Source organism: Pogona vitticeps, chromosome ZW-PAR, assembly GCF_051106095.1.
Source record: "Pogona vitticeps strain Pit_001003342236 chromosome ZW-PAR, PviZW2.1, whole genome shotgun sequence".
In the NCBI taxonomy this organism is placed as follows: domain Eukaryota; kingdom Metazoa; phylum Chordata; class Lepidosauria; order Squamata; family Agamidae; genus Pogona; species Pogona vitticeps.
Genome location: NC_135800.1, coordinates 7,845,108 through 7,869,672, shown reverse-complemented (window position 1 = coordinate 7,869,672; position 24,565 = coordinate 7,845,108). Strand labels below are relative to the sequence as shown.

The following is a 24,565-nucleotide window of genomic DNA, read 5'->3' as shown; positions in this document are numbered from 1 at the left end:
CCAAATTCATTTCAATTCTATTTCAATTCTACTTCAATTCTATTTCAATTCTACTTCAATTCTATTTCTATTCTACTTCAATTCTATTTCTATTCTTGTTTTTATTTTGACTGGCTTTTCAAGTTGGGGTTTTGCTCTGCTCTCCTCCGGGTGATTCTAGAAACGCAGACTTCTCCTTGATTTGCTTGGCTTCTTTGAAGCTCTGGGATTTTAGCTCTTCAAAACACAGAGTTTTCAAGGTTCCTTCCCTTACTTTCTCTCCCCCCCCTCATGCAAATATTAGAGGCAAAGATTCTCCCATCCCAGCGGAGATGAACGGCCCCAGGACATCCCGGTTTTAGATCCGAACGCCATGCAGCACATGTGGCGACTTAGAGGAAGTTGACTTTAATTTTATTTTTTAAAAGCAAAACAAAAAAAGCACAATGCATAATATATGTCCTTGTTGCAACCCAGTGTGGTGTGGGCGAAGCAGAAAAGAAACAAGCAAGCAAGCACATTTCTTTTAAAAACACCCCTCCGCTATCTTTTGCATTGACTATAACAACATTTTAACAAAAACAGCGTCACAGAGAGGCTCCATGGAAACCTCACTGGTAGAAATGTCATTATTAGGCTTTGGTAATGTAAGTAAGGACTTCCACCAGAGTCGATTTTGTTCCTCTGCATTTTCGTGGTTTGTGCACAGAAAGGCTATTGGGTCTGACTCTCTGTCACTCCGCACGATCTCAGGAACACCCTCTCTTTCAATTCACAGCTTCTTCGTGCCATTCTCCTGTTCTGTCCTAACTCCGAATGCCCATCGTGGGCCTTCCATACGGCCTTTCCTTCCTCTTAAGACTGGGGGGGGGGGGGAATCCCAAGTACCTGACCTCAGGGTGCTTTTTTTTAAAATCCCAGGTCCAGCGACGATGCCCAGCTGCACTCTACAGCCGCTCACGGAAAGCAGAGACACCAAAGTCCTCTACACAACCAGCAAAGTTACCAGCGGCTGCACGAGTCGGGGTCCGGAAGACCTCGACGTCCACGTCCTTTACTTGAACACATCCAAGGTGAGGCCACCGAGGTACCAACGGGCAAATCCTGCATCGCCTTTCTATTTTTTAGGAGCAGGCTGCTGTCGAAGGCGGGGTGGGTGGGGTTGTGCCAAAAAATAGTGGAGGGTGAGTTATGTTCCCTGCGCATTCTGCAGGCCCCCCATGTCTCTTGGCGGGGGGGTCCCCAGGATTGGACCACAATTTGGGAGGCTGCAGTTCCAAATGTTTCGTCTCAACCTGTTGTGTAGTTTTGGGGCCGGAATCAATGGGCGGGCAGCTTTGCAGTTAGAAGCAGGGCTGCCTTAAGAAGCAATGCAAGTGCGTTTTGCCCCCATTCCAGAATCTTAAATCTATGAACACATACAGATGCCGCATGATGCAGAGGTGTGTGCTAAATGCATGGTTTATTCTAACATTTGCTTATTTCTGCCGTTAATTTGGGGGGGGTGTCTATGGGGCTGGATCCCTCTCTGCCCTCTTTTTAAACGTTTTATTGACCTTTACAGAACAGATGTTCAGTTTATTGCAGTTTTCTTGCTTGTGTCTTTCCTTTTCCTCCACCCCCGTATGGCATTTTCCCCTGGCAGTGAAATTTACAAGCTTTTTTTTTTTCTAAATTTGTATTATTCCGGACAGCTGAAATGTTGTACATTTATTTCTCTTTGCAGCTGCTGGCTGCTTTAGGGAAGGAAGGAAGGGGACGTCTCTGGGAGCATGTGGGGCATGCAGCTGTTTCGGAAAACACAACAGATGCAGTCATGGATTTGGGCCTTGCCAACCATCACCAGTTCCCTCTTTTAAATCCAAGATGAAAGTAAAACCTAGTCGTCACTACAGAGTTTGTTTTGGTCCCAGACTTTCTCCTAAAAGCATCCCATCATAGCCCCGAGGAGAACAGAGGATGCTAGAAGCTGGTGGAGAAGTCACTTTTGAGGGGGGGGCAGACTTCTCAAAATTCTCCAGCCAGCATGAGTGGGGAATCATGGGGTTTGTAAGGAACTTTCCCAAGTTTTGGAAGAACTCCTTTAAGCCTTTAATCATTGTGACATGGTCTCCACCTCCTAGATTAATAATCTAATGTATATGGGATGAAGCAAGATATTCTTTATTGGTTATTAAATTTAAACTGGCATCGTTTTCAGTATATGCCATCAAGTCACCTCCAACTTATGGCAACCCTATGAATGACTGGCTTCCAAAATGTCCTGCCCTCACTCTTTTAAACTCAAGGTTGTGGGTTCCTTAGAGAGTCGTTCCCGCTCATATTTGGCCTTCCTCTTTTCCTGCTGCCTTCAGCATTTCTTAGCAAGACTGTCTTTTCCAGCCAATCTTGTCTGCTTATGACGTTCATGGAGCATGACAGCCTTAGTTTCGTTACTGGTGCATCCAAAGAAAGTTCACAAGAGAGAAAGTTAGCATAGTGATGGATATGGCTAATAAACTTGCATTTAGCACATGCTAAGATCATAGCCGCTAGTCCCATCACCTCCTGGCAAATAGAAGGGGAAGATATGGAGACAGTGACAGATTTCACTTTCTTGGGCTCCATGATCACTGCAGATGGGGAGAGCAGCTACGAAATGTAAAGACTCCTGCTTTTTGGGAGGAAAGCTATGACAAACCTAGACAGCATCTTAAAAAGCAGAGACATCACCTCGCCAACAAAAGTCTGCATAGTCAAAGCTATGTTTTTTCCTGTTGTGATGTATGGAAGTAAGAGCTGGACCATAAAGAAAGCTGACCACTGAAGAATTGATGCTTTTGAATTGTGGTGCTGGAGGAGGCTCTTGAGAGTCCCCTGGACTGCAAGGAGAAGAAACCTCTCCATTTTGAAGGAAATCAACCCTGAGTGCTCACTGGAAGGACAGATCCTGAAGCTGAGGCTCCAATACTTTGGCCATCTCATGAGAAGAGAAAACTCCCTGGAAAAGACCCTGATGTTGGGAAAGTGAGAAGGCAAGAGGAGAAGGGGACGACGGAGGACGAGATGGCTGGACCGTGTCACCGAAGCGACCAACATGAATTTGACCCAACTCCGGGAGGCAGTGGACGACAGGAGGGCCTGGCGTGCTCTGGTCCATGGAGTCATGAAGAGTCGGACACGACTTAACGACTAAACAACAACAAACGACTTCCAAATGATGACTTCGCAGCTTTGGTGGACAATCTTGGCTAATCTATTTCGGATCAAAGTGAGGACATTTGAGAGCCAATCTCTGCCTTTCAGGGTGCATAAAAATCGTAACCCTTTGCAGCGGTCCCAAGCGCCCCTTGCGTAATCGGGAGCCTCGTCGCTGAGCACCCTCTCTTTGTGTCCCACAGAAACAAACACAACTTGCCCAGACACACCAGTCCGGGGGCCCTGGCTTTAGAATTTCCTCTGGAGCTTTGTTTCGAAGGCCTGGGTGTGATGTTTATGTTCCTTATTGTGTACCGTCCGAGGGGGAGACAGGGTGGCGAGCCTTTAATGTTCTGGGACACGGTGCGATGTGTGCTTTTCATGAGATCTGGAGATCTCGGTGAGCCGCGTCGGCTTTCTGGGACCCACAAACTGACATTCCCCCCCACACACACACAACCCAGCTGTGTCACAAACACTAGGCTTTTTCTTCTTTCTTAGCCATTTCCGCTGGAATGGCACTTGGTCGCCGAGGCGTTTTCTAAACCGGGGAGATGCCTTTCTCTGCCACAACAAAATGCGGACGCAACCCTGGATTCTTTGCTAGCGTTTATTTTCCCTTGGGATGCGACAAATTATGCTACAGGCCGCTGACCACCAAGACCGCCGTTTCTGTGGCACCTTTTTTTAAAAAGTAATTAAAGAAGACAACTATGAATAAATAATAATAAGTCTAACTGATAAAATAATAACAATCTGAGAGGCAGGGAAGCTGGGGAAATCGGTCCGGTGATCTGGTGCCACGGATGTGGCGCAGGGCGAAGGGTTATCAGGGTGGCGACATGAGCGGCTCCGGATACGGTTGGGTCCTTAATGATGCCTCGGGGATAAGATTTGTTTTATCCCGTCCGTGGACAGGAAGGGGGCAAACCTGACCCCCCCCGCCGCTGCCGCCAGTGTTTACACACGAGGAGATTTTGAGGAGGTTCGCAGGAGCCGGCTTGTGATGTCATGACTGTGGCATTCAGACAACAGGCTCCTGGCCCCAACCGGGCGGCCGGGGGAGGAACGGCCGAGCCAGGCTGACCAGTCTCCAGCGGAAAAAGAATTACTGGAAGCTGGCTTCTATAAGCAGCACCCTGCGCTTGAGGAGGCCTGGAAAGAAAAAAAAGAAAGAAAAAAGGCTGCCGCCGTCCTGGAAGGAGAAACAATGGGTTATGAAAAAGGCCAGGGTTAAAAATAGATGCAAAACCCGGTCAGCGTATTTACTAATGCGCTCATGCCCTCAATGTGGGGGCGGTGTTGATGGAGCGGTTGTGGGGAGGACTTAGAACCCTCTTCTCTATATATTTGCTGATATTTCCTTAACTGAGAGGCTTGTTTGGATACCAGGGAGCAAATGAGGCCATGCGTCTAGTCCTCAGTGAGGAAGACAACCTTCAGCTTCACGGCCCTCCTTTAGCCCCTAGCTGCGTGGCAGGGAGTGGGAAGTGCGTCATGCCGCGCTCGTATTGGCCCCAGTCGTGACATCACACAATTTCCCTGCATGTAGAAAACTAGCTTCTTGTGTGAAAGGTTACACTATAGACCTCTTTTCTTCGTTTTTATTTCTTGGTTTAGACTCTTCCTGTCCGGTTGTCCGCTGTGAGATCTCAGGGCAAACGCACGGCAAAAAAGAAGACGTTAGAAGTCTAAAACTTAAAGTAATGTGGTTCCAGAAAAGCTGCACTTCAAAATTATTTTGTTGGTTATATAGGAAAAGCCTTCTCACGCATGTTGTCAGCTGTCATCCTGTCATCGCCCCCACCTTGAGACTCACTGCAGAGGGTGAAATATAATAATAATAATATTATAATAATCCTAGAACGGCAGAGCTGGAAGGGACCTTATGGATCATCAGATCCAGCCCCTGTCAAAGCGAGACAGTGCGGGATTCGAACTCCCAACCGCTAGCTCTGCAGCCAGAGACCCTGAACTCCTCAGCTATCTGTGCTCTCTTTCTTTTGAGAAACATGACTGATTCTCCCCTCTTTTCCCCTTCACAGCTATCTATTCTCCAGCTCAATCTGAATGTAGCCGCCGCAGCCAGAAACCGGAAAACGGTGTTTGTACTGAACTCTGCGACGTATGCCTTTTGGAAAGTAAATATGGAGGACCATCAACTTCCTCTGTCATTTGTGAGTACCTGGGCTGTTTTTCCTCTTGCCGATCTGTGAGCAGAATCTTTTGTGGCGTATGAGGATGATGGTGATGGACTGAATGTAGGGCCAGGCGTACCATAAGGCAGAATGAGCCAGCGCTCCAAGTAATTCCTTGTGCATTTAGCGGAATGGAATTTCAGCACAAAAATTGACAGTTTTTGTTTTGTTTTGGGGTTGTTGTTGTTTTTTTTTGCGGACAAAACATTTGTCTCACAAACATGTGCAAAGTCCACCGGGGCAAAGAGAGGAAAATTGCCGCTCCTCACCCTTCTTTATGAGGACAAACTAAAGGAGGATTCGCACCCGTGATCTCCTCTACTTGATTAGGGGCACTTTGGTCCCACTTGAATCCTATTGAATCTTGGGAGTTATAGTTCAGGAAGGGGTTTGGGTGCAGTTTTTCCGGGAGGTGTTGAAGAGCCCTTTGACTGCCAATTCTATGTTGTACGCAGTCCCAAAAACGAACATTGCTAAGATCTGGCACGAATGGGGATTAATTATTGCACACGTTGCCGTACAAGATGGCGTTTGACATTATGATGTTCTGTATTTTGTTGATATGCAGTCCTGCCCCTTCTTCCTTTCCTTCTGTCTCTCCCTTCTCTGAAAATTTGCCCCGCCGTAGTCCCACGGTTGTGTTCGAGGAAGTGGATTTGATCCACAAAAGCTCGCATTAAAAATATAATAGTCTTTTAGGTGCCACACAGTTTTTGATGTTTTGTTTTTATTTCATTTTTCTTATCTTTTTTTATTTTTATTCTTTTTTTGACATGATAGGCTTCAAATCTTCAGTTTCTCTCCTGTCTCTCTTTGTCTGGCTCCTGGTATCCCCAGCTGGAAACATCTGGAGCCATCCTCCAGATGGCCTGTGAGCCATCATGCTTGACTCCCCAGAGGTCAAAATCTCCCATATTCCAAGCGCTCTAGTAGCTGAAGGATGATGACAAGCTTCCAGAATGGGTGGAAGAGTACTGATCCCCAGGGCTGACTCCTTCGGGCACTGGTGGTGGCTGGCATGGAGTTATGATCTGTGGGGTGGGAAGAGGCGCACAGACAAGTTACAGATAGATGAAAAAGCAAAACAATCTGTTTTCTGCAGTAATTAATCAATAATCTGGACTAGAGGTGGCAGTTTTATTTCTCCAGCATTCTCATTTTTCAAAAACAAACAAAACAAACCTCAGTTTCTTTTTATCTCAGATAAGGGAGCTTTGGCCAGTCTTGGCTTGCAAAATTCTCACCTGCTTTGTGCCAGCTAATTTCAGATAAATAAAGCTATGTCAATAACGGAGAGAAATGCACCGTAGTTCCAGAGTAAAGCTGGTTTCCCCCAAACCCACCCACCCCCCGATGGTAATGCTAAAGCTGGATTGAAAAGTAGAAAGCAGCATGCTGTGTTTCTAAAACCTCTCGTGCAAAACACCGCCAGCTTTTTATGGGGACCCACCACAGAACAAGGAAATTGTATATGGTCAGGGTGAGGAAGGTGGGAAAATAATACCTCTAAGCTCCATTTAGGGTCCCAGAAACTTGGTTTCCTCTAGTGCAGCGGTTCCCAAACTTGGACCCCCCAGATGTTCTTGTTCTGGCCAGCACAGCTGGTGGTGAAGGCTTCTGGGAGTTGTAGTCCAAGGACCTAAGGATGGGACCCACTACTCTAGTGGGACATTCTGGGACTTGTGTTGGACAAAAGGAACTTTTCCAAGGGCCGGGGTAGGGCCCCCCCAGTAGCTCTCGCTTCCTCTGGCTGAGGATCTCAGCCGCCGGCTGTCCTCTGACACACCGGCTGCTTGGAATAAGGTCAGGGCCCTTGGCTCCAGACGGCTCAAGTACGTCTGTGGTGCTGTGTTAACAAAATATTTTTTCCCCAAAAAAAGCTTTTCCTATTTGTGTCTAATAATAATAATAATAATAAAAGCCGACAATAGAAGCAGGAAGAGGGGGGACGCTATCTGATCTAGTGTGGCACCATTCGCTCATGCTGGTTGCCCCCGGCTGGCTTGACCTCTCCATTCTCTGCCAGGCGTGAGGTCCGAAGGGTAAGTGGCAGAGCTGGCCTGGCTCTTAGTCACATGCATGGTCCTTCCCTGGTTGCGTTGGTTGGCAAAGTTGCCAACAGATTACGGGCAGTGACAAGTAAGAGGAGGCCACCATGAGGTCTGGGGAAACCCCTCTGGGGCGCCAAGCTGATTCAGCCTTCCCTGTCGAAATTGTTCTGTAAGGGCAGCCCGAGAACCTAAGCTATTTAAAATAGAAAGAAAGAAAGAAAGAAAGAAAGAAAGAAAGAAAGAAAGAAAGAAAGAAAGAAAGAAAGAAAGAAAGAAAGAAAGAAAGAAAGAAAGAAAGAAAGAAAGAAAGAAAGAAAGAAAGGGGGAAATGAGAAACACTGCTTCTATAGGGAATGGAATACATTTGGTTTTACATAATTGTACACTTTTCGAAGAGATCAACAAAAATTCGGCCACCCTTCAAAATTCTCACTTCGCTCCACGTTCCAACAGAGTTTGTGGGTCGAAAATTCACACAAAAACGGAGACCAATAGGGTGCATGGTCACCTCATGGTTTGAAAATTAAAAAGTGGGACATTGCCCTAAAACAGGTCAGCAAGTCGTACGGACATGAGTATAAGTGGAAAAATTATTTTAAAGTGGAGGATGATTTGAATTTAAGATTACAAAACTGACATCAGTGGACAACCCTATTCCTTATGGATCCCTAAACCAAGTCTCTCCGAAATCTCTAAACCCATGAAAGATGTTATATTTCCAACCCTGAGCTGAAAAAAAATAATGCATTCAAAATGAATGATGATTCATGATGGTTTTGAAATCCATTGTTTTAATGATCGAACGGCAACAGGTTGTTTGAGTAGCGATTTGCGGTTCTCGTTGCTTTAACTCATTACTGATCATTTCTAGTAATTAGACAACAACCTTCCTCCTGTCCAATCAATGACTTTGTGAAGTTGCTGTGAAAGCAGGCATGGTTCTCATTATGATTACTTTTTTTGTTTTGTTTCGCCAGCCTTTCCGAATTCGCTTGAGTTGCTTGACGAATCCATTTTTGTTTCACTACCGACCTGTTTTCACACCGATCCTGTTGGCTCTCGGCCACAAGAGTTGGCTAGTGCAGATTTGATTCAGTTCGATTTCCTTTTTTTAAAAAAAATATATATAACTTTTTTTGAGCCGAGAGAGCGACTCAGTCACAACCCCATCAAGAAAAGGGAAGGGAAAGGATCCAAACGTTGGATGTTTGATAGTTTGACAACTCTCCGGCACCGAACTAAAATAGATCAGAGCCATAGTGAGTTATCCTGATCAGTAACTCCAGCATATAACTTTGGAAAGTTAGTTTAGGAGAGAGCAGTTCCAAAGGCCAGGCTCGCAGGGGGCAGCATGGGAGTTGTATTACAAAAAAGAGTAACTTCCCCAAGCTCTTTCACACACGCGCACACACAAATGTGCCTTGTTTGTTTTCAATAGAGATTTCAAAATACGATGGACGCCGTTTTCAATGTTCTGGGTCCAGTCGGTCCTTCAAAGTATGCCCTTTTGAACCCAGCCAACCTCGATTGTCGACGCCTGGGGTTTTTTTTGGGGGGGGGGGTTCAGATCCCACCGCAGACAACAATAGGCTATAAAACCCAGAATAGGTTAGCTGCCTAGAGTGGTCATATCGACCAGATAAGGCGGGATATAAATAGAATAAATAAATAAATACATAAAAATAAATAGAATCTATTGAATGAGATGAAACAGGCATAACGAGATTTGAGGAAATATATATTACGCCTCTCTTAAAAGACATGACAAGCCAGTCAGACTCGGACTACCTGTAACCAATTGTTAATTGATCAAAATCCGACTACTGCAGAACTGGTAGGGACATTTTGGCCGGCATGCCATAGTAGCCAGAATAGATCGCCAAACCCTTAGACATTGGTCTTTTATTGTTCTATTTGTAGTTTTATTGCTTTTTGTTTATTTGGTTTGTCTAGTGGTGCCTCACTAGACAGTTACCCCGCATGACAGTTTTTTCGCTAGACATTGACTTTTTGCGATCACTATAGTGATTCGCAAAACGGTGATTCCTATGGGGGAATTTCGCTCGACAATGTTTGGTCCCTGTTTCACAAACCGATTTTCGCTAGACAACGATTTGCTTTTCGCTAGACAATTATTTCACTAGACAGCAATTTCAGTGGAACGGATTAGCATCGTCTAGCGAGGCACCACTGTATATGTCAGTACTTGAAGCTCTGCATTCAATGTTGCTTTCTGTATGTCTTGATGCTGTAATAATAAAGTATGTATGTATGTATGAGGCTATAAAACCACTTTGATCCGCCACCCCGGACTCTTTCCCCTTTCCTTTTGCCCTTTCTGTCCTGTTGAGGCCTCTGTGGTGGGGTCAAGAAGGAACAATCCGTCCTCCTCTTTCTCTGTCCTACGAGAGTTAAACCACGTATAAATATAAATTCCAAAAATACAGCTATAGCTGCTAGGTGGCCCAGCGAGCCCCTTAGCGTGCCATGAAGAATCGTTAGTGATAGCTTGTAGTAATTATGCAATGACAGAGATTTCCTGCTTCCTTCTGATACACACACACACACACACACACACACACAAACACACACAAACACACACACACACACAACCCAAATCCTGTAAGCGCCGGTTTGTGTTCCTGGACACGCTCTAGGGAAGGGGATGAAAGGAAGCAGACCGACCCAACGGGGCAGGAACTTCCCAAAGAGGAAAAGCAAGCCGTCCAGATGTCCTGAATTTGCCTCTTGGGTCCCCAGATGTTCTTGGACTACAATTCCCAGAAATCCTGGACAGCACAGCTTGTGGGGAAGGCTTCTGGGAGTTGTAGTCCACGAACATCTTGGGGAACCAAGGTCGGGCACTGTTGCTCTAAAGTCTACCCTCAAAACGGAGGCTGGCTCCCTGCAGGCCTCCCTCCTCCTCCGGCTCTTAACATCACCATTAATCATCATACTGCTCTGTGTTTCTTTCCTAGGCGGTCAGCAACGGTCACATTAATGCCACCAGCGCTGAAATCAACAGCTTCAAACCAACGTCGTCCGGTCATGACCTCCTCGCTTGGGCCAAAACCGAGTATGGGGGTGTCTCGTCTTTCACAGAATTGGAAACCCCAGAGAGTATTAATTTTCATGTAGGCAAAGGTCAGTTGCCCTTAAGACTGCATCTTTTCATCGAAATGTGATAGGGAGCGGGAAGGAAGCGAAAATGTATTTTTGAATGCTTTGAACAACAGATCCCAGAATTCCTTTCAACTCGGAAGTCCCTGTAATGTAATTATTTACCTTCGGGAAAAGTAGTGGGAATGTAATTAGTTGCCTTTGGGATAATGGGGATACAGTTAAGTTACACTTTAGAGGTACAGTAATTTAAAAAGTAGTTGCAAAATTACATTTGAGCTCAACGAATCATATTTTTGAGTTACTTTTGGAAGTCACATTTTAAAAGTGATTTTGACTGCAATTTTCCAATTTTGAATCAATTGTCCTGATCATGTTAAGTAGCAAGGGAAGTAATTTTTGTCCTTTACATTTTAAAGGCCCCGTGTTAGATGCTGCCACTCAAGGGGGGTCAGAAAGTGTTTTCCTGTATTTTTCTGTCCTTCTGGATAAGGGGGAAGTAATTCAACAAGCTACCATACAAATTAACCTGTGGCTGCTGAGAAATAATGGTGAATGATGACGACAGCAACTTTTCCAAGATCTTCAAGAAATCATAGCTGAGTGTGTGACGGCTGGCATCTTCTCTTTCATGTTTCCTAGTGCTCAGCTCCAACGAGGATTGTGTTCCTGGGAGAGATTTCGACGCCAAACAATACTTGGAAGCCAGTTTTGCATCCCATAATATCAGGAGCTGTTTGCCCCCTGGTGGACACCATGAGAAAGAAGCCCATATCCTATGGCTAAAGCAGCCTCCACCAGAATCTGGGTAATTTCCTTCCGATCCGTCTTGTGTCCGTCAGTGATGCAAATTATAACAACACTGGATCCATCTAGCTGGTATTGTCAGCTCTGACTGGCAGCAACAGCCATCCAGGGTTTGAGATAGGATCCTTTCCTAGCCCTAGCTGGAGATGCAGGGAATCGAACCTGGGGCTGTACCACGGAGCTCCTGGCTGGCTTTCGGGACATGTGAGGAATTTCCTTGGCCAAGGCACAGCTTTGCAGGCACAACAAGAATAGAACCACCAGCAGTGGCAAATTGCTGCTGATGGAAGACGTCTGTTGATGATGTTGAGGTCAGGGGCACCCCAAAATTCCCAAAGCAAACCTGGGACTGAATAAGAAGTCCCCTTTGAGGCGGCGAAGCAATAAGTTTGAACCGCAGGTGGAGACTGAACCCAGATCAGCGCTAAATCCCTTAGCGCTAAATCCCTTCCTTTGTTTTCCAGGAAACAAGAGGTGGGGGTGGATATAAAAGTCACCTGCAGAGCAGGAACCTCGGCGACCCTCCCTGAGATGCTGTTGGTCCTCAAAAGCCACGACCGTCTTCTCTGGAGCTTCGGACAGATGCCGGGCACCATCAAACTAGCGGTAAAGGGACGGAGGGAAATCCCATCCTACTTTTAGGGGGTCACTCCCTACGTGGGTGGGCTGGGCTTCGGGCGGGTTCACGAGGGTGCCCAGAGTGTTCAGCTGGACTTTGGGCTATGAGGTTCATGGGTTGTTGGTCTTCCCTTTGGTCTGGTGTTGGTGAGTGGACGGAACGAGGCGTAGGGTGTTCGAGCCTCTCGGCCGGGCACAGGGTTGATGGGCTGGCGTTGTAGATGGGTTTCTCGGTGTGTTTCATAGCTGGCACCTCTCGGACAGGTGGGTGACTCTGATTTTGCCAAGGGGTGGAGCGTTGAAGGATCTACCGAAGGAGCTAAAATTTGCGCCAGGGGGGGTGGGGTTTGCTGGTGGATATGTTTCAGCACTTTGGAGAGTTCCTGGAACAGATTTATGGACTTTCAGTCCCTACACACACACACACAAAAGGGCCCTCAACATCCCCTAGCTGGGGACTAGACATGGTGGCTGTCACTTTTTACAAGGGGTGGATGTCTCGTCCTTCCAGGAGAGGAAGGAAGTAACACACAAATGTGGACAATTCTACCCATCACAAGAGTTTTGAAAAATACACAGGATCTACCAGGCAGGGGAGGGTTAAGAAACCAAATGGGATACCTTAAAGAGAAATCTTTTCAGAAGGTTGGTTTCTAAAGGAACTTCTCACGGAATGTCCCCTCCTTCCACCTTCTTCCAGGTATCCGGGAAGTACTCCCTTAAGATGTTCAATTCCCCAGAACTGGAAGGCGAACAGCTGCCGGCCAGCGAGGAAGGCCTGATCCAAGCGGCCCATGGCAAAGACTTCGCATCCATTGCTTCGTTCACAGAGGTCCCCTCGGCTAAAAGCCTCACCCTGGAGCTGGTCCAGGACTGTGTTGGTGAGTCTGTCCAATTTCAAGCATCGTGCGGGGGGGACATTCCCCGTTGGGGCAAAAGCCGGAGCGGCCCAGGGTTTTCTTGGTACCTGTGGTCGACGGTGTAATGAAAGCTCCGCCAGCCTGGAAAGAGCCACCTGAGTTTGCAAATTCCATTTAAAGAAGCAACTTACAGTTCCTCTATCCCTACAAAAGTTAGCAGAGAACTTTGTTGAGTTCGGCTGGATTATCGGCTTCTTGTTATGTATTCTCGAAGGCTTTCACGGCCGGGATCCGATGGTTGTTGTGGGTTTCCCAAACAGCCCGGAAAACCCACAACAACAATTTCTTGTTATGTTTTTTTAAATATATATATATAGATAGATAGATAAACCCTGTTTGGACTCATAAAAGAATTCTGAACAGTTTAATGAAAATTCTATTAAATATTCCAGTCCAATAATAATAATAATAATAATAATAATAATAATAATAATAATAATAATAATAATAATAATAATAATAACAACAACAACAACAACAACGACAACGACAACAATGACAACAACGATGACAACAACAACGATGACAATGATGACAACGACGACAACGACGATGACGATGAGCCATCGTGTCACTTCTGACTTGTGGTGACCCATTTCAGGGTTTTCTAATTAGAAGTGTTTTACTATTCATTGCCTTCCTCGGGGGGGGGGGGTCGCGTCCTGGGACTTCTGTGCAGCTGGCCCAAGGCCACCCAGGCTGGCTCTTCTCCCAGGAGGACCCGTGGGGGGGAATCGAACCCCCCAACCTCTGGCTTGGCAGCCTAAACCACTGACCTCTCCAACTAGCACCCAGTCCGAAAGGGCCTTTGAAAAAAAATAACTTCAATTGAATGTACTTTGGGCAGCTGAAGGCGCAGACGCTGTTTTTATGTTTTCCAAAACCAACGCGCCTCTCGATGCTCCGCTTGGCAGGATCGACAAAACAGGCGGTGTCCAAACCTCCAACGGAAGCCCCGAGCCTGATTAAGATGATCCAGAATCTGGTAACCGAATGCCAGCCGTGGAGATGTTTGGATAACACCATGGAGATCGCTTTGCCTAAAGACTCCCTGAAGGTGAGTTTATCGGCCAGGCTCTGTGTGTCATGAGAGATTCAAATTATACACCACCCTTAAACACACGGGGGGATCCAGACTACTGCAACACACTCTATTTGGGGCTGCCCTTGAAGACAACCTGGGATCTGCAGCGTGTTGGCTGTCAGGGGTGACCTCTTCTGGCTGCTAATACATGGCTTTAACTGATGTGTTACAACAATGTTTTGCACTACTTTAAGTAGGGTTGTTTCCAGAGGTCTTTTGGGAAAGAGTGGCATAGAATTGTTTGAATCAAGGCCATAAATAAAGTATTCTCTTAACGTCCCGCCTTGCTGTTTCGCCTGGTGGCTTTTTTCCCCTCTAGCATTTACAGAGTTTGCTGCAAGTCAGCGAAGTCACGCTGCAGGACGCCAGCTGCAAAACCACCGACAATTCCACCCACTTTGTCTTGAAAAGCCTGTTGGAAAGCTGCTCCACCGCCGTGGAAGGCGGCGTCCTGGCCAAGAACAAGGTCAGGACAGAAAATCTTTGACGTCCCTCTTAACAAGCTCAACGGTTCCCCTTTATTTATGAATCCCATGCCTTTCTTTTAAAAATGAAATCCTGCCCTCTCCTCTTTCGGTGACTGTAAGCGCTTTGCGGGCGGAGACCCATTCCTGGGGCTTACGATGCTGTTGGTTTCGTTGTATTGATAGCCTGGCGTCCCTCCAAGGAGCTCAAGCTGGTATCCTTCCCCACCCTCTTTTGCCTTCACAACAGCCCTATAAGGTAGCTCAAGCCGAGCAGATGGGCTTGCCCAAAGGCCACCCAAAGAGGTCCATGGCCATGTGAGGATTTGAACTCGGACCTCCCCGGTCCTCATACAACATTTTAACTCCTGGACCTCTGAGGTTGATTGATATAGTTCCTCCCCACTCATCACCAGCCTGTCACCCCACACTTTCAGCCTTACAATGGCCCTTGAAGGAGAGCCAAAGGGCCAAGGTCACCGGACGATGAGCTTCCATTGCCAAGCAGTGCCTATTTTGTGCTTGCAAAGTGTTTACGTTCTGTTTCTCTCTCTCTTTGCTCTTCACCCCTCCAGCTGGTCTTCAGCCTGGCTCCGCTTACAGAAAAAGTAACGGTAAGAAGGTTTACATGTCCGGTTCAACACCCGTGCGCCTCCTTTTCCCCGTTTCCATGTCAATAACGCATCAACACGGAGTCCATCCCTTGATTAGCTTTAGACTCCTCTCTTCTAACTGGCCTGTGCTGCTGTCCGGAACTACAATCCCCATCTTCCCCAGCTATCATGGGCCGTCCCACCTGGGGGCGGGCAACAGTAGAGTGTGTGATCACACCCTATCGTGCTAGGGAAGACTGGGCTATTCAAAATGCTTCTTTGACAAATATGGATTTAAAAGGATCCGATTCAGCCTAGAAACCCATTTTAAGAGCTGGCTGGAAGGATGATGGGAGCCGTAGTTCAAAAAAAAAGACACCTTTGAGATTCGGTAGATCAGGGAAGCTAAGGTTGTCGCGAGAGGTCAGAAAGTATTTTAATGCATTTGTAGATGTGTTTCTGTGTACTTAGAAAAGAAACACCGTCAAGCATGGTGTTTCCAGCTTGGAGCAGTACAAACATTTTGGGCAGGATCCGTCCCTGGCTGTGCCCGGAAATCATTTTTACTCTCCGCCAATCTAAGCAGTAACCAAACCTGACCCTTCGCTCCAGCAACTGATGAAGCTGAACTGGTGTTCAATATGGTGTGCTGGATGCGACCCTGAAAACACAGAGTCTCTTCCTTCAATGAGTGCAGAAACTTTTAAGATGGGTAACCCCGTTTTGCTCCTCAAATGATGGGACCCCGGGGCTGATGCGAAAGGAAAACAGGCGATAATATAACCACGGTTATTTGAGGTTTCCCTTTTCTCTCTGTTCAAAGGTTCCTTTCGAATGCACTCTCCCGGAGAAAGTTTTCCTCCAGCTTTATCCCACGCCAGACTTCAGTTCAACGCAGACGACTGTGATCAGAGTCAACGAAGCCACCTACGTCCAGGTACCTTGACTTCCTTGCCCGGAGGATGATGACGCGGGTGGTGGGCGCGGAAGCACAGGTCAACGGGACGCAGAGTGGAGGCAGTGGGTGCAGAAACACTTAACGCTAGTAAAAACTGGTTAGCCTTCACAGTGTCACAGCACTCTTAGACATTTAGCAAGGCTGCAGACAACACAGGCACCTCGAGCAATTTTTTTAAAAAACTACAGATATTTGTGGTTTGCTAATATATAATTTTTAAGTTGGAAATCGGACCTTTGCAGCTAAAGACAGGAAAATAATAAAGACAAATATTTTGCTTATTTAAAATGTTTTTAAAGGTTTTTTTGTCAACATTTCCAATCTTGATGAATGGTTAATTGTTTTTTTAAAATATAGTTTTGTGTAATATTTAAAACTTGTTATTATCTGCTGGCGTCAGTGCTTTGAGACGTACAGTTGTGCAGTATCTTCTTATTGCACAGTTATTGTGGCCGGGAACTCTGTATAGGAGGGTGTGAATCTTCGCATAAGGAATATTTTATGTGCTCATAGCATCTTGGTTCAGGGGAAGAGGATGAGAAGTTATGTTGTGAATTGAACTGACCAGTGTCCTCCCTTACAAAAATCCGACTGTAGTTGTAGCTGCATTCTTGCAAGCCTTCCCTGTGGAATCCAGCCTACATTGTCAGTTTCTTGGACATCATAAATATTCTGCTTTGCATTTTGGGTTTATTGTTTTAAACAGAGGGCCGTGCACGGTTTTAAAATCTCCAGAACTCAGTGGCTGGTTGATATTTGCAAACAAATCAGTGCAATATATGTTTGAGATTTGCAGTGAGATCTCAGCCAGTGTTTGTCTCTCATCATCACCCCCATCAGCTTAAAACGGTAGAGCTGGAAAGGGAACCTCTTGGTCATCTAGTCCAACCCCTGTTAAGAAGGCCCGGAGGGGGAAACAAACTCCCAACCTATTTGGCTCCAAAGCCAGAGACCTCAACCACTGAGCAACCCAGCCAGCTAATATTCTTAGAACTGCAGAACTGGAAGGGTCTCCTAAGGGTCATCCAGTCCAGCCCCTGTCAAGGAGACCCAGGGAGGAATCAAACTCCTAACCTCCGGCTCCAGAGCCTTAAATCACTGAGCGAACCAGCAGTGTTTGTTTCATTTCTTCGTGTCTGGCCTTAGTTAAGAGCTAAGGTTGTAGGGATACCCCCAGTCCTGAACTTCTCCATTTCAGAGTCTCAACATCCAGGAGGGAAGTTTTTATTCCATTTCTCTCTTGATTAGCTCTCGCTCCGGACTGCGAACAAGGAGGCTGAGGTGGAAGTTGAAGATTGCTCTCTATACACCTCACACCAAGCGTCCCCGCAGCTGCTGATTTCCAGCCGGAAGCCCCAGAGCTACGCGGTGAAGTTTCTCACCTCGCCCAGCCCTAAGATCCATCGGTTCAGTTTCGTCTACAAAGTCGCAGGAGAGCAGTGGTCTGTGGCGCCGGCCACTCTCGTCTGCAGGCTCTGGGTGAACAGCGAGGTGAGTTTCCTTACAGAGTGGAGAATTTTGGTTCAAGTCACAGAGCGGAATAGCTGCAAGTTCCCCCAGAACAGTCCACCCCTTTTTTTTCCTCCTCAACTGGCACATACAGTCTCAAAAATTACAACATGTTTCTGGTATTTCTTGTCTATATCCTCTTGGATCTCATCTCTTTCTTTTCCTGGAGTTTGCTTGTGTGGCACTCCAGACATTTTAATGGCTAGAGATGATGCTTTGGGGGGGGTGGTGTTAAGATTTTGTCTTCCTCTTTCCACAACACCTGTATAGCATTGGAGTTTACAACTGCATCGACAGCTTTCGCCCATCTGCTTTCCACACCCTTGAATTTTGCAATTTGCAGGGGTGTGGATTCGCATTTCAAATTATCTTTGAATTTTGTCTGTTCCACAATCCACCGTCAACCTCCCATTCCTGCCTTTGGAAATCGGTCCCTGCAGAAAAGCTGAACTGCTCTGTCATAAATACATAAAAATCCAATGAAATGGTCACTCAGTTTTTTTAATTTCTTTCCTCTGCCTGTTCTTTTAGTCTCAAGGACCCCATGAATTCGAAAGTGTTTTAGAGGTGACTTTGAAGAACCCCAATATTCCAATCCGCGGTGAGTGAAAAACCTATTTTTTTATGTTTATAGAGTCAATTGCTAAGGAATGTGGTGTATGCATTCAGAGTCAGGATTAGAGGATGTGAAAAAAGGGACCCAGCCCTTGATCTGGGTTCCGATCTTCGGGTCACCATGGATTCCTGTCAGTTTGAACCCAATGCTTCCCCATTTGGCTCGGATTCCTGCCATCTTCCTCTGAGAAGCTGTTTGGCGTTTCTTCTCTCCTGCCTTCCCGGCTTCTTCCCATCCATGACCGTCTCTCCTCTTATAGCGTCCACTTCCTTCTGGTCCGGTTTCCTTCCTCTGCAGACCGGCCGGCCCCATGGTTATGGCCGGCTGCCACGGCTGCTATCCCCCCCCCCCCGGTGCCCTGCTCGCGTCGCCATGGCGGCAGCTAGGAGAGGCAGGCCGGGCACAACGACCTTGGTGTGCGGGATGCTGAAGCCAAGGTGGCAGGCTGAACTCTGCACATGACAAGGAGGGGCAAGGAAGTAGAATGGGGCTAAGTGATGAACCTCAGCCAACGTATACACATGCAAGCCCCCCCCGCCACCACGAGAGTTGGGCAGGAGGGGGGGGGAATTGCTCCTTAATGCATCCTAGAGACCACGCCAAACAAAAGCCGTTTTTCTTCCCTCCTTCCTGCCTTTGTGATCCGAGGGCCATCTGCGAGGCCTCCTGCTTCGACATGACAGAGGAACGTATATATTTTTTGGCCCTGGAGTGCATTTTCAGATAAAGAGGAAAAGGAGATTAAAGAAGGAAACCAGATTCTTTCCAAAACGGACGTACAGAAGATATCGCCTTCGGTGGAGTAGGGGCCGTGGGTCTGGTGGGTGACCCTTCGCTCCATCTCAGGATTCAGAGCTAAGATGTCCCCCCTACACACACACACACACACACACACACACCACCTTCTTCTGTGAGGTGGAGATGAAATATCTCAGCCGCTTTAGGAGACCTGAAATAATTTCGTAAGGGGGGGGAACTGCCTCTGAGAGACCTCTTGGGTTTATTGACCGAGAAGTTCTGCAGAAGCAAATTGTTCTAAGTCGGAACATAAGTGAGCTCTGTGTGTGAGGTGGACATCTTAGATGGGGAACAGGCCGTTTAGGTTCCTGGCCCTCATTGAGCCCTGAAACTCAAGGGGTGACCTTGAGCTGGCTTGCCGGTCAGCCTTTCCGACAGCCCGGCCTACCTCGCAGGGCAGAGGTGAGCATAAAACCAGAGGAAGAGATGATGCAGACACAGCCCCTCCTTAAGCTCTCTGGAGGAAAGGCCGCATGCAAACACAGTCATGATCCGGGAGGATCCGTTACTGCAAGGAGTTTACAATGCAGAGTTTAATATTTTAGCAAAATAAAATGTGTGACTGAAAGGAAGCGACACGAATCCTATAAGAAGGATTGAAATGAAGAGCTGAGAGGTCTTGTCAGTCACCCTAACCCTTTGCATTCATTGGTCGGGAGGCGGGAGGAGGTTCGCTTTTTATTAGAAAACCATCAGAATAATTTGTTTCCTTATACCTCCATAATAAGAAGTGTCGTAGTGCTTCAAAGGGGGGAAAAACACAGGTTTCCAGTCTCCATACTACAGGAATATTCATAGTTCTGTGTGTGTGTGTGTGTGTGTGTGTGTGTGTGTAATTAACCCCCCCCCCAGCCTCATCCAGAATGGATGGTTTCCGTCCTTCCTCTGCTACCTGGCTTTTCTCTTTCCTGCTTCTGTTTTCCACGTCTCCCTCAGGAGGGCAAAATAACAAAGCAAGGAAAGGCTTTTGACATGAAACCAGACCCCAGCGAGGATACATCCAGCACATCCGACACGTCTGCAGCGGTTCTGTTAAAAACTGTTTGCATGGTTTTGTTGTGGTTTAACAGTTTGCCATAGAAACATGGCAACTGGTAGCTTTCCGGGCAAGAGGAAAATGTTAGTTAAGTGATACAGACTTCTGGAATTGTTATTTTTCTTGAATATATGACATTGCCATACACCGACTCACATCCTTGATCTATCTGCCTCTCTTGTGCCCCAAATTATGTTGTAGAGTTTTGAATTTCTGGTTTAAATTCCTATTGCTACGCGGTAGAAATACAGAGATGCACAAAGTAGCATAGCTACAAGCTCTCCAGAGCCCTTTCTCATTAATTGGCGCTTAAAGTCTCAACCACTCACTCTTGAGACATTTGTAGGAGAAAGAATAAAAAAAGGTTCCATTATTTACAGTTATGAACAAGATCAACAGCAAGCTAACAGACAGCTTTCCAAGAGATTAAAGAGAGGGGGAAAGAACAGCCAGCAGAGAGGCGGGGCTGTCTTTGAATTCAGAGGCAGGATTGGTTAGTGGTGGATAGATTGACTGCTGCCCCAGCCCAGAAAGGTCCCTCCTAGTCAAACAAGCTACAGCCAGCATGCGAGGTTGTAAAAACTCCAGCAAATTAGAGCCTGCTTCTAAGCTGCTTAACCAAATCCCTCCTCCTTGGCCGAAGACGCAAGCAGAGTTAGCTGTGTGCCCATTCAGCCTCATCGCCTGTGGTCATAGGGTCGCTTACCTTGAAATGGGAATTTATATGGCCAGCCCTTCAAACAGATTGGGGTGCCTTCAAAATCAGCGCTGATCATTATAAAGTAGGAGGCACCCCGATGGGCTTCCCAGATCTGGCCCTTGAGATCTGCCTCAAGGAACCTTAATCTGGTGGACAATTTTTTGCCCTTCAAGAACCGGAAAATTAAATCCAGAGATGTTCTCAAAGTCTGTTTTGCTGGGATGGGTGGGTGGGTGGCGTGGGGGGGACCCCAGATAACAGCAAGTTTTAAGTCAACGTTTTTCTTGCCAAGAAATTGTGGTTTTAAAAAAAAGGGGGGGTTGTGTTTTTCCTGCAGCTCCTGATATGAATGGGCAGTTCTGTGTCACTGTAAGCAGCTGGGTTTTATCATCTTGGGTTTGGTTATGGCTTAGCCCCAAAGCACACACAGACGTGGCCCGTTGGTGGGAAGACGCCTGTCAGGATCCAGCGTAGATTAAGCGACTCTGGATGAACTCATGGTTTTGGATGGGCAACACCTCGCTCCCAAACATTGGGGTCTTCTGTCTGCTCTAGGGCATGACCCGTCTATGCCATCAGGTGAGAAGACTCATGTTGAATCTTGGCAAAACTAAGACCTGTTATTTTCCTCTTGTGCAGGCCAAGAACTGAAGATCGGGACTGTCCTGGGAATAACTTTCGGTGCCTTTTTAATCGGAGTCCTGCTCACCGGGGCCCTTTGGTACATCTACTCCCATACTCGTAAGTAAGGACGCCTCTGAGCCCCCCCATGGTCTTTCTGCTTGAAGCAAGGGGTGGATGTAGAGAATCCTGTGGACCGCCTAAAGTCTGAAATCAGAGTTTGTGACTCCGGTCCTGACCGGTTACACCTTAGATCTCAACCAGATGTTCTCCAGATGTTTTAGAGGCCAGCTCTTAGCATTCCTGGCCGTTGAACATGCTGGCTCGGGACATCTGGATGAGGAAGCCCAAAACATCTAAAGAACCAAGAAGGGTGGGAGGTCATGCCTTCATTATCCCTGATTTTGCTTAATGCTCCAGAATTCCTAGAGAATTATCTGTCTCAGTCCTGCCTGGAGATGGTAGGGCTTGGTTTTGGCGCCTTTCTGCCTGGGAAAACATGCCCGTTATTTACCAGCAACACCTCTTCCCCCCACAATCCTTTACTCCCATTGTTCCCAAACCATGGGTCACCTGGGTGTTCTTGAACTACAACTCCCAGAAGCCTTCACCACCAGCTGTGCTGGCAGGGATTTCTGGGAGCTGAAGTCCAAGAACATTGGGACGATGCAAGGTTGGTCTCTTTCCTGCCCGAACTCAAACGTTATTCTTGAATCTGTGGAAAAGGTCCAAGAAAAATCATCCATCGTTATCTTATATATTTTGGCTGGACCTGGCCATATCTACCCCGGGGGGGGGAATCAAGAGGGCTGTTTTTGTCTCTCTTGTGAAAAGGGGAAACAATGGGTGAACACTTAACAGCAAATGTGGGGAAAATTGGGATTTATCTCAGCCGGTAGATGCAGAACCAGGAAACGGCACCATCTGTATTTGGTTTGCTTGTCAACTCTTGACTTAGACCAGACGTGCAGATATCTTTTCACACTGAGAGAGACAGAACCCCCTTTCTTCCCCCTGTCCGCCCCGAATGTTTCCCCTCCGCCTGACTCGTGACGTGTTGTTCCAGGCTCAACAGCCAAGAGGCCCCCGGTGTCGGCCGACCCGCCTGCTTCGGAGAGCGGCAGCACCAACCCCAGCATCGGAAGTACGCAGAGCACTCCATGCTCCACCAGCAGCATGGCATAGCAGCCCCCCCCCCCACACACACACGTGCCCCCACCCCACCCCCAGAAATCCAAGAGATGGACGGGACTGTCTGTTGATGCTTTCACGGAGAGGGTGGGCCAGAACGACAGATGAGTCCAGCTGCTCGAGACGACACTCCTTTTATCCAAAGAGGGTGGGTGGGGGGAAATGTACACAAAACCCAGAAGCCACACCTTCCCACCCTGTCAAGGTGGAACTGCAAAAGTGGTCCTGTTTGTGACCAGCATCTCAAATGCTGTTGACACCCACGCGCCCAAGATGTACAGGAAACCAGAACTTGTGAACAGCCGGTTCATCGTTGACATTGTGGCTCATCCAGGTTGACCGGGCATGGTTCTTCCTTGGAAAGATGGACGTGGACAACCCCGTGAGGTTGGAAGTCACAAGGCGTGTGATCGTTCCAGAAAAGGGGGGGGGGTGTCTAGCAAGGACCTAACCGTCTGATCGGTGGCAAATTGAGATGGGTTGGAAAGTCAGTCACTGGTTTGTATTTATGCGTTTCCGTCGGCACCGTCCAAAGTCTGGTTAAGGCAGTTTTAGGATCAGGAGCGGCCTTACTTCCAAAAGAGAGACAAATTAAGATTTAGGGAGGATCTCCGTTCCTGCTTATGGCCAGGATCTTAAGCATGATGTGACGCCCTGTAATTTCCCCAGATTCTACACCCTGCTTAGAATTCAGCTCAACGTTTATTTCAGCATCTCCATTTCTCTCCTCTGCTTGATTGAGGTCAATAACCAGAGGTTGGAAAAATTATAATTTGGGGGGACTTAACACATTCCAGAATCCTTCAGCCAACAGAAGGTGACTCAGCAGTTCTGGGAGCCATCAACCAAAAAAATCTAATTTTTCTGAGCTTTTTTTCCTGAGTGGTCTGTGGGAGAAGGCGGACGTTATGCAACACATAACATGAAAATGTTCCCGAAAGAGGAGGAAAAGTATTTCTGCCCCATCCTCCCACTCCCGGGGGGGTGGATGGGCAAGACAAATAAGTTGTTGAGAGATCTTTAGGGACAGGAGAGAAGCTATGTGTTCGGTCTTTACTAATCTCAAAACTCAAGCTAACCAGACTCGGTTTTGAAATACTTATTACTGTACTTATATAAATAGTTATACATAGAATATATTTTGTTATCTGTGTATACGGGACTGTATTGCTATGTCTACTCATGTTTTCTTCTCTCATATTTCATATGGAAGGGGAAGGATTTCTGCCAAGTTGTACTTTTCAAGAAATTACAATGTTGTGACTGGAAATGGGAGAAGTTCACTTTATTTTTTTTATTTTTTGGAGATGGGTCAATTTCCCAAAATTCTGGTGGGTTTCCAGAAAGTGTAGGCTGCAAAAGGGACATAAATGGGTGGGAGGATAACAGGGCATTAATTCTGATGGGAAGCAAAAGGCGGAGTATTTGGGCGAGGATGGAAGGGCTGTGAAGGGTGTAGAGGAAAAGCAACCTCAAATTCACGTGCCCGAGCGATATCCTTTAAAAGGGGCTGAACGGACCCACAGAAGTGCATAGGAATGGTCCTTATGGCAAGATGCTAACCTCGTGATCTCTCGTGAGAGAAGCCAGGCGAAGCTATTGTGCCGAAAACCACCTGAACCTTTTGGCACCTTGAAAGACTACCGGTTTTTCTTAGGAATAAGTTCTTCCACACCACTGCCAACTTCATCAGGCAACATCAACTGTTTCTCCTCGCTTTTGATGTCATCAATCTACTCTGCGGTGGGAAATGGGGTGCTCAAGGGTGACGTTGTCCCTCTTTCATGGGGTTCAGCGATCAAACCTCCAGAAGCCCACCTTCAAAACTAGAGGCTTGTTAAAACAACTGTTGTGGATCAAATCTGAGAAGGCTATATATACTCCACCAGTCCGACCACCACAGTTCCCGTGTCTTGTTTCGAACACACCCTCTAATTTCAAAGGACCCCTCGTTAGCAGGCTTACATGGTGGACCCCTTCCTTCCCAACTGGCGTTAAGGGAGGCCAACCCCTTGATGACGCCAACTCTGTATTTTGATCCGTGTAAATATTCTTGCGTGAAACCAACTGTAACCTCAGTTATTGTATAAATATATTATTGTGTCGGAGTTGGTGTTGTTGAGTC

At 46.9% G+C, this 24,565-nt stretch overlaps 1 protein-coding gene across 1 annotated transcript in view; it reads left to right on the top strand.

Annotated features, from left to right (window-relative positions):
- The window catches only part of ENG (endoglin), a 32,098-nt gene extending 7,550 nt beyond the window's left edge, over nucleotides 1-24,548 (top strand). The window contains exons 2-15 of the mRNA XM_020793440.3: nucleotides 901-1,052; nucleotides 5,202-5,333; nucleotides 10,384-10,549; nucleotides 11,168-11,333; nucleotides 11,797-11,938; nucleotides 12,651-12,831; nucleotides 13,785-13,927; nucleotides 14,274-14,420; nucleotides 14,994-15,032; nucleotides 15,835-15,948; nucleotides 17,218-17,460; nucleotides 18,010-18,079; nucleotides 21,268-21,369; nucleotides 22,316-24,548. Coding sequence (XP_020649099.3) covers nucleotides 901-1,052; nucleotides 5,202-5,333; nucleotides 10,384-10,549; nucleotides 11,168-11,333; nucleotides 11,797-11,938; nucleotides 12,651-12,831; nucleotides 13,785-13,927; nucleotides 14,274-14,420; nucleotides 14,994-15,032; nucleotides 15,835-15,948; nucleotides 17,218-17,460; nucleotides 18,010-18,079; nucleotides 21,268-21,369; nucleotides 22,316-22,434 — 1,916 coding nt within the window. The 3' untranslated portion in view covers nucleotides 22,435-24,548. The remainder of the gene's footprint in view (nucleotides 1-900; nucleotides 1,053-5,201; nucleotides 5,334-10,383; nucleotides 10,550-11,167; nucleotides 11,334-11,796; nucleotides 11,939-12,650; nucleotides 12,832-13,784; nucleotides 13,928-14,273; nucleotides 14,421-14,993; nucleotides 15,033-15,834; nucleotides 15,949-17,217; nucleotides 17,461-18,009; nucleotides 18,080-21,267; nucleotides 21,370-22,315) is intronic.
- The last annotated feature ends 17 nt before the right edge of the window (nucleotides 24,549-24,565 follow it).